The following is a 12,517-nucleotide window of genomic DNA, read 5'->3' as shown; positions in this document are numbered from 1 at the left end:
ATATATACATATACAGGACCGACGGGGGGTTGTTGGATGGTATTTCAGTTTTTATTCTCGAGTGCAAACAAGTGTCGGCGATTACGCAAGATAGTTTTATTTGATACGGAAAGCGCGACACTCGTTGATGATAATTGCAGACAGCAAAGGGTCAACACAGCAGTAATGCTTTATGTTGGCTCATGGTTACAAAACAGACGGACGTACATGCATACATAAACTGGATATCACTGGGCACTAATTTCAGTTTCGCTTTACTATGAAGTGAATTTCATATCAAATTGATGATAATACGAATACAGTTGCGACAATTTTGGCCGAACTAGTAAACACTGCAGTGATAGCCACAACGTCCACAATGTGAGCAATATAAACTGATGTACATACATGTTCTTATCACTTGCAGGGATTGCTAATGAGAAACAAACCGCTTAAAGTTCGATTTAATCCCAATCGATGCATTGGCATTTTAAGCACACTCACGCACACATACCCACTCGTAGGCAGACGCGTGACGTACACAAAGTCCGTGATGGTGACACTGTTAGTATTGTTATTTACTGTGTGCAATATGCACTAGTTATGGAAAATATCACTAAATGAGATGTTTTTAAGCTATTTAGTCAACGTATATGGTGCTGGGATCATTTGTACTGCTGGTAACATATCTAACCGTTCAAACATTTGTGGAAGGGCGATCTGTACAATGCTTTGATAAAACATACAGGGAGCACAGTATAGCGGACAAGTGGGCAGGCAAAATTATCATATACTCGTGTATACATTTCTAGGTTATAACGAGCTTTATTGACTTGTTACTTAGTAGCTACCTATACTGAACTAGAATAGCTGACCAAATTTTTATTGATTTATATGTTCATTAAACAAAAGACAGATAATCTGCGCTCGTAACAACACTTACGTACAAATTTATAAAGTAATACATTTATTTTTTTAACTATATGTAGTATGTCGTTTCAAAACGTTAACCCTCATTTCTTATGTATTTATAGGGTTAATAGCTTTGTGAAACGCTAATAAAAAGCGCTAAAGTAATTCTGGTAACATTCATGGTTACCTGAAAATAGTTTTTTTTCGAAAAATGACTCAAATGTGCAATACTGGGTATTTGGGTACCTACCTGGATAACACTATCCCTCCTGCGAGAAACCCAAACGGCATACTTAATACCGATAAAAAAGAGTCATTACCTATTTTTTACGTTATGTTTCAACGGCATCTTTATCTGTGAAGAATACAGCAACAAGCGCACACAGCGCAAGAAGTAGCAGATTTAGCCGGAGTTCCGTGACTTTTTCAACGTTTTTGTGAAAGATGCGCTAGTTCTTCAAAACTGTCTTAAAAATCGCTATGAATAGCTTATTAAATTATTCCGACCCTTTTCAATAATATTGCACATAGTTTGTCTACAGGTTAGCTCTATATATAAATCGAGTGTGCGCGAGTGGTTCAAACAGCGAGATGGAATTGAGGAAATGCTGAATGAAAGCGCTGAAATACATTCTAAATAAATAAGAAACACCCACTGACGCGACCCTTTTTTGTTACTGCTTTCGGTACCCATATTCTTTGTCATGCAAGCCTATTGCCATAACATGGCGATATCATGATTTCTAAGTATGATGGGCAGACATTCAGGTCCTGAACATAGACTTCCTTTTAAAGTCTGCTGTATACATATGACCGACCACCAAATCAATCTCGTGCCACGCTTTCTAACGGCAGTATTGAACACGGAACGATCCGCCTTACCTTTTTGACATGGCAAATATTACAGCGTGGCCATAAAGGCTAACCTCCCTGCGCCCTTATCATGGGTTTAACCGATCCTGCAGTGTAATTTCGCCCATAAAGCATAAAAAAGACAGTAACTGGCAAACAAAAGACTAATCACAGCCTAATAGCATCCTTAGGCATACGTTCAGTGAAAGCAAAGCTTGGCTTGCCAGACATTCCATTGGATGGGATCATTGAAATATGAATTTTCCATATCATATTAAGCGTGATTCCCCTTATTATGACATCGAAGATTCGGACGACTGTAACAATAATCAGTTATTTTTATGTGAAAAAGTGACACAGACTAAATTAGATTTGCTCATGAGTATAGTACGTAATAGAATAGGTCGATATACAATAACTTGATTATTTTACAGTGATTTAATCACTTAGCAAACGGAAACTTTGAAATGATTGAACTCTGTTTGTCAATATATTTGCCAACATAACAAATCAGTAAAATATATGTCAACTACTTACTATAGCGCCACAACCAAGTAAAGAACGTTTCGATGATTCTCCTACCGAAAATTTAATAATTCACTAATTTTTTTTGTAGCTTTAACGGCTCACACCTACTTTAACTATTAATTTAAGTTGGAACGCATGCCTATTAATGAAGATATTTTAACCGACAAATATAACTTGTACAACCCGGATTTTTCGATGGATTGTATGCACATTCAATATGACCATAAACGGCAACGATTTCTTTGTAAAATGTGCCTTTCCTTAAAATGCAAAAAAACAAAGGGCGCCGGTTAATGGCTCTCTTGAGATAGCGAAAGTACCGTAACCGTGCGCCAATACTGGACGGTTAGCTAATCAGCTTAAAATTTTAGTATGAGAACAACTTAAAGCAGATGCTGCGAAGAGCAAAAGCGCAGAAAATGCAGAAATGTACCTAAAGCATGCTCAGGTCACTTATTCAATGATAAGCGTCCTAGATGCTATGAAAAATAAGCAATCTACTTCTTGCATTTTTCTGCTGATGAAGAAGTACCTCCTGCCAAATACATGTCTTATTATTCCGCACCTTTGTCACGATGTCTAATGCGAACTACTGCTTGAAAGCAATTTTGGAGATTTCAGTAAGAGTTTTGCTATTATGAAATAAAGAAATCCTCCTACAGTAAAAACCTTTGGCGATGGCATGATTTACTCTAATTAGGATTCTCCATAATTCGCGACGCGGTGACCCGTTCCAGTCGTTCTATTATATAAAGTATCATCTATACTGACTTCATTGGACCTTTGAGTTTTTGGCATACCTGTAGAATAAACCGCAGTTGCGTAATATCACCAAGCTCGAATAAGTTTTTATAATTCGTTTTAAATGAAAAACAGTAAAACATGTCTAAAATAAAGGCCATAGCAGAATTACGTTCACTACAGCCCATAGTCAATACCCTTTATTATTGAATAATATGTACATTAGTAATATTTTATTGAAAAATAAGTTAAACAAAAAGAGAAAACACCATTTAGTTTTCACGAGCTGCTTTCCAGTTAGTTTATCTCTTCAGAATTAGAATTCGTGGCATTCTTTATATGGTATTTTCTATTCTTGCCGACCCATACACTGCAATACGTACAGCCAAAAGATAGAATAGATTAGGAGAAATCACTGAACAATTCAAACCGATTGTTCAGGAAAACTAATCAGATTTTCACTTTTATTCAAATTCGCACTTCCGTGTTCTGAAAGCTTCTATTCGTGAAACCTGTGCTGTAGAGCTTGATGAATCGAGTTGAATTAATTTCTGGGTTCATTAATCTGCCTCAATTTGCAATGCAATTCAGTTGCGTATAACTTTAAGTTTGGCCGTCTTTGAATAAGTACTATCAGACAAATAGACCAGACCAATTCGTTAATTGAGGATTGATGCGTCAGAATAAATCATTTCTTTATGCTTCTACTAAACACTACTATGACTAAAATTGTCCTATGAAAATGATTTTAAGGTTGAACTCGCATGTGTGTAAATAAAAGGTAAAGTTTTACCTACCTTCTTCCTGTAATGCTCGTTAAAATCCCTTTGGGTTGCTGCAGTGTGATCTTCAATGGCACTCATAACAGCCTGAAAGGAACATGTGTTTTACGATTATTTCGATACACGTATATAGGTACATGGTTTGATATATACCGTTAAACATCCCTTTTGCATGTACACTGCCAACATCGTTCCAAACTGCTGGCCTCCACACAAACTGAGGTTTGACTACGTTCGATTTCAACCGTAAAGTACTTCGCGTGTCTTTGAATTTAGCAAATGTTACCACTCCGTCATCACGCGAACTATAATTAAGCAGGTCATAAGAGGGGTCATAGCCACGACAATACTCAGCAATAGTAGTAGAAACTAAGCAGATGGAAAAAGAAGATACTACAATGGTGCAGTTTTCAACAATATCAATTTGCTCATGTTTGTCGTTAACCTAGCTCACCTTAACTAAAGCAAGAATCTCCTTTACCGATTAGTATATATGACTTTGAGCACTTTTGATGAAACAGAACACAATCAACACTTACCTCTCTGGCGGCGCCAAATTCTGCAATAACATCTACGTTGCCCGCTTCCTTCCTAAATTGCTCAATGAACGCGCCACGTTTCATTAACTTCTCATAAGTCTGTAATGTCTTTTGGAAGAGTGTCGATATCGATGTGTGATTGGCCAACATTAAACCCGAAACACGGAAGGGTGTCTTGACGTAGGGCGAACGACGAGCTAAGCACACCCGGATTCCAGCTGGTGACCAGGGAATAAACGTTGCATAGCGACGGTCCCGAAGACGCGTGAGTGATGAGTGGAGCTAAAAAAACCAGGGTAGATCAATTCAGACAACTGTAGCGTTCTAACATCGTTATGAACATTAAGTTAATATGTCACATGCTGCCAAAATCTAGTGCGATATATATTATTGCATTCGTGCCAACCTTTATAACAAAGATTGTTCCGGTTAAGTCATAGTCATTAGGCTTAAAAAAATCACAACATAATGTTAAAGCAATCCCTCTGTCAGTTCAAATTAGCCTTTAGTTGACGTCTTCAAAATGTCGAGGTGGATTGAGTAAGCCTTTAACTGACCAATCCTGCCACGTTTGACGAACATAATTTACAAGTCGGTATCCGACCCAGATCGACGCGTTGATACAACGCGCATGACGTGTTGGCCGACAACTAAGAGATAATACGCGGATTGAGTCAGCCTTAGATAGAGGCCAAGTTGACGCGCAAGGATCGATAACGGACTTTAGTGCTAGGTAAACATTACCAATAGTGGTATATATATTACAGATGAGTAGCAGAATGTGTCAAATATAGCGCCAAAACAAAAAAAATAAGTTTGTCGAACTAAAATTCTGTAAATAATGACTTACGTCAGATGTATCAACGTCGCCTTGAATAATATTCAATAGATTGACGTAACAGTGTTGATTCACATTGAAGTTAGTTGAAACCATCATGTTCTTTTGTTGCAAAAGTCGCCGCATCACATCGAGCACCGTTGTGCGTTGAACTGCTTGTTCCTGATCATTGATCATCAGTGGAGTAAAACCTGAAATCCAATTTGAAATAATAAAGACGAAAAAATAAACATCGAGACCACTATGACTAAGTTTAGTTTTAACTGTGTTTTTTGGATCAGGATAAACTGCTTTTTAATTTATATCTGAACTATTGTGAATCTTCGCAGCAGTAGTGTGGTGGCTATTTATATATTTTAACTTTATGTAGTACTATACTAATAGAACGCAAATTAGTGAATTTTGTTTCCTACTGAAATCTAAGCAATCCATTACAATGAGCATTAATTCACGCCTTTCAACAATGTACAACCTATGAGGAATAAAGAGTTTTTAATAAAATTGATTAACAAGGATACATGGAGCAGACAACGTTAGAAAATGTACATACCTGTCATTAAAAAATGAAGACTTTGCACAGGAATGAGGGGGAAAAGCAGTGATTTAATATCAGTATATAACGCTGCAGGGAAGCGCATAGTAGCTGTGGACAGGGACATAATATTGGAGACCATATTGTTGACTTGCGCAAACGACGGATTTTGGATATGCAATCTGTAATAAAAATGACCAGCATAAAATCATCGTTGCACGGGCTCAATACACAGCGTGGTTTTCGAATTCTTTACTTGAAGTTAAATCTAAAATTTAATTAATCGTAAAGAAAAAAAGAGAAAAAGCCCGTGCACACATGTTCGACGACTCCCCGTGGGCAGTGTAACAAACGACAACGCAACGATCCCTTACACTAAAAGGTGTCCAGTTTTAGATTGGAAGTGGTTCAGCGACTCTAAAAATAGTGTAGTGCCTACCTTTCGCAAGCAATTCTGTTGAGCGCTGTATTATCAAGGACGATACAACAATCGGCGAACTCAATCAGTCTCCGGAGTGTGAGCATCGAGTTATACGGTTGAACGACAACGTCAGCGCTGTCGTCCTGATTGGGAAACACTGAATAAGTCTGAATGAGTTTCTTGGGAAAGCGATTTTTAACCTGCTCGATAAGGTAGCTCCCCATGCCGGAGCCCGTACCTCCAGCGATGGAATGGCAAAGAACGAACGCATCTAGTGAGTCGACATTTTCCGTTTCGCGCTCAAGAATATCGACGATCTGCATAACAAAGAAACAACAGTTAGCACCAATGAAACGATAAAAGGATTCACTGTAACTCACAATTAAATATCAACCATTTAATTCTCATGAATTATTATTACTATTTTTGTCAGGTACGATTTATCATGAATTGCCGTTATTACTAACATTGTCATGGACAGAAGTGTTAGTATAGGCATAATTATCGTGTTGTGAACGCACCTCATCGCTTAGTTTGTTTCCTTGGCTGTAGCCGGAAGCCCAATTATTACCGGCACCACCTCCGTCTTTGCTGACATAAATATTCTCACGATTGTACAATCGCTCGTACTCTGAATTCAAAATCGTATTGATCACACGTGGCTCCAGGTCAATAAGTACCGACCTAAAATCCAACCACGGCAAAGCATCAGTTGTTTCAAGGAATATATATATACAGATATTTTTTATAGAAAATGCTTGTTATTGCTTATGCCATGCGAAAGCAAAATTTGAGTGACACTTCTCCATTCTCTACCGAACGCACCTGGGAATGTAGTGGTTATCATCTGCTTGATAGAAAAAGACGTCCTTGCAGTCTCCGATGTTATCATCTGGGTTCAAGGCGATACCCTGTGGCGAGATTCCGTGCTCTTGACATAGCTTCTTCCAGAACTCGAATCCAACTAGAGAAATAGAAATGTAAAACACCAATAGAATTGTGATCTAAATAGTGAATATTCAGTATGCACAGCCGGCAGTGAAAGACAGAGCATTTAATTAGGTGTAAAGTAACGGCCTTTAGTCGCATGAGTCTTATCAATTCACAATTATCAAACGCATACAGAATCTAGATAGATAAAACAAAGAGTTATACATCTTTGTTATACAACCTAAAGTTGAAATTATATAGCCTGCAAGACTCTGTATAAAGACATACATGATAAACATTTGTATATATATGATCCATGGTCTCCTATTGATGTGTCAGACATGTACGTCAAGGATTCGTAGAGATATTTTGAGGAACAACATGGACACATGGCCACACTAACAGATTAGGTGGCGTGAGTAGCTAAATGCACTAACAATAAATGTAATTAGTCAGACTGCCAGGCGTTAAAGTCTACTGACTTCGCTATGCTAGTATATCCTTTTTCCGTTAACTGCAAACTTAAATAAGTAGCGTACTCACATCAATGGCTCGAAAAAAATATTTTTGTGGCCCTTGTGCATATTCACTTGGTTTTTAAGAGTTGTTTAAATCTCTACATATACTCCTGCCACAATGAAGCAATTAGACGAATGGAGTGCCCTTCGAGATATCAAACGCTGCCCTCTTACGTGGTGTCCGCACTTTTCAGAAAAACCAAATAGCGTGTCAAATAGTTGTAAAATGAATTAGAACACCAAATTATAATGACTACAAAACTTTAGATTACAATTGCGGTTTTTCATCATCTAGTTCACATCGAAGTAAAAACAATACAAGCGCGTCTGTTTGACGTTACTACTATACTTCGCGTTGTTCGCAATTCATCTGCACATTAGCTGCTCGTTCTTTGAGATGGACTTGTTCATGCAATGGGCCCTTAACAGTAGCTTATATATTCGAAGACTAACCCTATTATATCAGCTTTTCTGATAAAGCAAATTATTCCTTAAATAGATGCAAACTTGTTAACATTGAGACAATTAATGGTAGCCCACTGCTCAGTGTAAGCTTGAAAGGGCCACTCGGTTTTCACACGGATACAATTTATGACTTTCATTTGGTCAGCTTCGTTGGGAACTTAGAAGAAAGTTGAACGAAATCATTAGTCGGAAGTTCTTGGTTTTCACTTCCATTATTATTATCATCGTAACCTTCGGACGTTCGTGCTTTTCTCACTTCTCCGTTTAAATGAACTTTGCTGTCCTTTAATCGGTTACTCTACAACATTTCTGATATCATAGAGAAGATTTCCTAAGTCTGGTAGAAATGTTCCTCATCCAAATATCTGGGTTGCAGCGTTTCGACTTGTGTTTTGAAATAGCAAGGTTGGATCGTGATGATCTATAATAGTCATAGCGTGTTATTAATATGTGTTATGTAGAATATATACGCCGTTGTGACTGATACGCGACCAGGAATTTATATTCCGCTGACTTGAGACTTTCAGTCCAGCAATAGTTGATGCGATCCAATCCCAAAGTCTCTCATCTAAAGCATCTATTGAACTCAAATGGCTGCAGCCATTCGAGTTCAATAGAATATTACGATCGACAAAATATGAGCGGATCCGCGCATGAATGGCTATTCTGTACTTAGAATATATATTTTATTGCAAATTTCAAAAATGACATATGAAATACTTCGGAAAATACCCATAATATGAAATGATAATTATTTACTATAAATCATCTGAATGATGGATGCTACCTGTGCTTGACCACCAATGCAGAACATACTGAATTTATATTTATGATTATAAAGTTCATGAGATGATCTTATATTTTCAAGCACGTGTTTCAGAATTTAAAGTTTAATAATCTTTTTCGATCAAGGCATCATTACCACATTGTTTCTTAATCTAGATTCTTGTATAATAACCGTGTTTGCGGGAGATGGCATTCGCATAATTCAACACTATACTTTTTCCGTATGACTTTATTGTAGGTCCTTCCAGCACTGAACATTGGTTTTTAAAAATTTTTGCATGCAGTTAAATAGATAATAAAATCGTTATTGAATGCTTCTATGACTTAAATGAACACTTGCGTTATTGAATGAATGACTTGCTATGTAAAGAGAGTTTCATATGTTTTCATAACGAATAGTTATGCACAATGATTATCACAGTGGATAGTCGACATGTGGAGAACTCACTCTGATTGCCGCATTGGCCCGCCTGAATAGTCACTATCTGGCGAGACATTGTCAAAACTGGCCACGGTGACACTGCAGCACCGCTGCCCAAATCGCTGAAATTCTACCACGGGTAAAAGTTTGACTGTAGAATTCTGTCACAGAAGAACTCAACTCGGAGAGTTGGCGCGGAACTGAACGGATCTGAAATCACTTTTTGTTTTCATTCGAAAGCGTGTCAAAAATGTACCACAACGGCGGGTTACGAACTGTTAGGTACCACAAGCTAACACAGTCGTTCCTGAGCCTTCAGAGCGAGTCCTGGAGAGCACACTGTGAATTAGCTGGGTGCGAAATCTAAGTAATTTCATAGAAATACTTCTTGAAGTGGTGTCATGACACGATATAACTATAGTATAACGTATTAGGTAATCTGCATGTTAGCTACGCTAGTGTTTCTATATATATATATATATAGAGAAACACTAACTAGACTTAAATATTCACTAAATAGAAAACCAATCAGAGCTGGATGAAGCAGATTACTTTGTAAAAAGATTCAGACCTATTTAGTGCCATTTCAAGATCCGGATAATTTATAAAATGGTTCCCAGGTTTGTCCTTTACTGCCTGAGGTTTTTGAGAGAATACAGCTACGCGCGGCATGTTCCTAGGAGCATCGTTTGCAGTAATTTGTGTATGAGATACAGCGAAAATTCGAAAAACTGGTACTACATCAAGAGAGATATAAGTGGCATGTTAGGTAATAGCAGCTGGAAGGCCTGTATAGTTACACAAATTGTGTGAAGCAAAGACTGTACTTACTACTATTGTTGAAAATACGCGTTACTTAAAAATCGTCAACTGGGATGCGAAACAAGAGCAGACAAGACCGACAAGAATCGATTGAAATATGAAAAAAAATCAAAGCAACAGCTGTTCCTAATTAAAATGAACTTTGCTGAGCAATCTAGCGCTGTATCGTCGAAACTAATTTTAAGGATTCATTTTTCAATTATTGACTTCCGTTATCTATCTTTAATCCCTGTTTCAGGTGTCACAGATCTATATAATATATCCGCCTTGCTTGTACCACAATTGACTAATGAGGCGTCCTGAATCGAACTAGGACCTTTTGCTTCATAGAAATGTAAGCAAGGTTTTTGAAAAGACTTCCTAGTTATCGTGTGATACAAGAAAGATACCGACAATCTCGTTTTTTTTCATGCTTTCTACTCTATCGCCCGCTTCAGTTGTCAAAAACTTCTCGAATATAAGGCAACTTCTATGTTTTACAAGATTTTCTCAACAAGAATCCAATCAATTTGAAAGAAGTTCGATGCTAAAGGCCTACAACGCCACTGCCAGTATTAACAACGTGTCATTAGATATCGCCAACCAGACTCTGCAGGAGAGGCCAGGCCAGTTGGAGAGGCCCGCTGGCCTTCGACTGAATGTCAAGAAACAACAAGACTAATGATGGTCGACAAGCTACAAATCTATAAGAGCTTGGCAATTTTTCATATATTTGTAAAGATGCATAATAAATGAGTAGTAATAGATCTTCTGCTCTCTCTTCTCTCTTTTGAAATCGCAAAGGAAATCTAAAGCCTTGCGCGAATTATACAGCCCGAGAACAAACTGTAACATATGACAAGGTAAAAGAACTCCGTTTTTCTTTTACAAACTTAGTTGTACGTTGTTCTGACAAAACGAAGAAATTGGAATTCATGACCTGCTAACGTTCTAGATAGAGGGAAGAATGTGGAATGTCCGCCCATAAAGCCTGCTGCTAGAACCCGTCTCCCTTTCGTTAAGCAAAACTAATTACACAACTGCATGTGGATCGAAAGTCTTATTGCACTTATGACGGGCCTGTTTTCATCACGATGGTACTCTTCATATACTTTACATTGTCTCAAAGGGTTGGCCGTAGTTGCATAATTGTTATGTATGGATGTTCATTGTGCATAAAATGTTTTGGCTGAATGGGAACAGGATGAGAATCATATTAAACTTCGACTGCTTGACAAGAAATCTTAGAGCACTTAAAGAAAGCTTTTTAATAACAAATTTAATAAAATTCGCACTGTGTGATTTTCAACAATAGCGACATAGAGAATGTAGAGCTTCGAATCTTATGACTTCGGAGCTGACCATTACATGTATTTGAATATTCGATTTAGCATAGCAGTTTGTATTAGCTTTCACTAGCGGGGAACTGCTATTAATTATTTACCAGCCAAATTGTTCAATATAGATGGAGCTATACAATAAACTGAAGCTCAGCCCTAACAGCGGTGGACATCGAAGCTGCCACTTCATTTTGGTATCGTGTTCCCGACGCATCCGAATAGAATTTCTTGAATTCAGTCATCATGGAATAAAGTTTGAAATCTTGGCTACGTTCCATATATTCGTTGCTCCATCTTCGTAGAAAACTATTTAGTTGATAATATCAATTTTGATAATTTCCCACTGTGTCGAAAGCAAAATGTGTGAAAAATGTGAGGAAATCATAGTCGCCCATCTGGTGAACGAAAAACTATCAAAAACGTGGACCGAGTGTAAAATGCTAATGTATGATACATTAAAAAAGCAAATGCAGCAAAAACCTGCCTTTCATAGCATCTAATTTTCTCCTTTTTCAGTTCTATTTTATTTAAAATGTATAAATTCAGGGTTATATGCAACTTTCATACTTTAATTTTGTTCAGGGAGGAGGCCATTGCACTGCGGCGCCCATAATCCATGTGTATTATTTATCACCTAACTGTACAATGCTACTTACCGTTTAACCAGTTTGGCATCTGCCTTTTTTGACCACAAATAGAAATTAAATTACGTATTTTTTTGTTGAAAAATTTAAGAAAGCGGAGAGAAGATCAAAGCAAGTATTTGAAATAAATATTAGAAAGGTCTTCTATTAGAGAGTCGTCGTTCAGTGCATTCTTAATGTGACGGAAAAGTTCGGTGTTCACTTTGTTAACCTGTATCTTTCATTTGAGTAAGTACACATTGTCCATTATAGTCGAACAGTAAAGTATCATATTAAATTTAGGAGTAGGGAAAGCGGCTGGCTTCGCTCCTCTGTACGTTAGGACGTTCCAATTGCCTAGTAGTAGGTTTACTGCTATATATACAAAGTAATTAATATTGAATGAGTAAGGTAGGCGGATTCGTCAACCGTATGGTGATGCTCTCGCCGATTTTGCATTCTGCCTTTATGAATAATCAAAACTAAAAGCAAACTGGTAGGAAGTATAT

At 37.5% G+C, this 12,517-nt stretch overlaps 1 protein-coding gene and 1 long non-coding RNA gene across 3 annotated transcripts; one reads left to right on the top strand and one right to left on the bottom strand.

The window, feature by feature from the left end:
• Positions 1-3,180: 3,180 nt before the first annotated feature.
• Positions 3,181-9,470, bottom strand: LOC111273154 (tubulin gamma-1 chain). Of its 2 annotated transcripts, none has more exons than XM_022854835.2 (9): positions 9,272-9,470; positions 6,950-7,088; positions 6,646-6,808; positions 6,143-6,441; positions 5,722-5,885; positions 5,184-5,362; positions 4,334-4,615; positions 3,810-3,881; positions 3,181-3,382 (listed from the first exon to the last, which is right to left on the bottom strand). In XM_022854835.2, the coding sequence occupies exons 1-9, from the start codon at positions 9,318-9,320 to the stop codon at positions 3,362-3,364; spliced, it is 1,368 nt and encodes a 455-aa protein (XP_022710570.1). In that variant the 5' UTR covers positions 9,321-9,470; the 3' UTR covers positions 3,181-3,361. The 2 variants fall into 2 exon arrangements, with proteins under 2 accessions (XP_022710570.1, XP_022710572.1); XM_022854837.2 differs by having other exon boundaries at positions 6,646-6,755; positions 9,272-9,469.
• A 54-nt stretch (positions 9,471-9,524) lies between these two features.
• On the top strand, positions 9,525-11,885 carry LOC111273155 (uncharacterized). The gene is made up of 2 exons (XR_002687892.2): positions 9,525-9,598; positions 10,305-11,885. It is a non-coding gene; the product is annotated as an uncharacterized LOC111273155 (long non-coding RNA).
• Positions 11,886-12,517: the final 632 nt, after the last annotated feature.

The sequence above is a fragment of the Varroa jacobsoni genome, unplaced genomic scaffold (assembly GCF_002532875.2).
Source record: "Varroa jacobsoni isolate VJ856 unplaced genomic scaffold, vjacob_1.0 contig05112, whole genome shotgun sequence".
Classification (NCBI taxonomy): domain Eukaryota; kingdom Metazoa; phylum Arthropoda; class Arachnida; order Mesostigmata; family Varroidae; genus Varroa; species Varroa jacobsoni.
The sequence above is the reverse complement of the archived record's forward strand: the minus strand, read 5'-3'. Positions and strand labels throughout refer to the sequence as shown.

Bases quoted from the DNA above. Each gene is read 5' to 3' on its own strand.
- LOC111273154 (XM_022854835.2), bottom strand. From the start codon at position 9,320: ATGTCTCGCCAGATAGTGACTATTCAGGCGGGCCAATGCGGCAATCAG. The intron at 5,886-6,142 runs GTAGGCACTACA...TTTTTATTACAG, and splicing joins AACAGAATTGCTTGCGAAAG to ATTGCATATCCAAAATCCGT. The intron at 4,616-5,183 runs GTAAGTCATTAT...TGGTTTTTTTAG, and splicing joins GCGACGTTGATACATCTGAC to CTCCACTCATCACTCACGCG.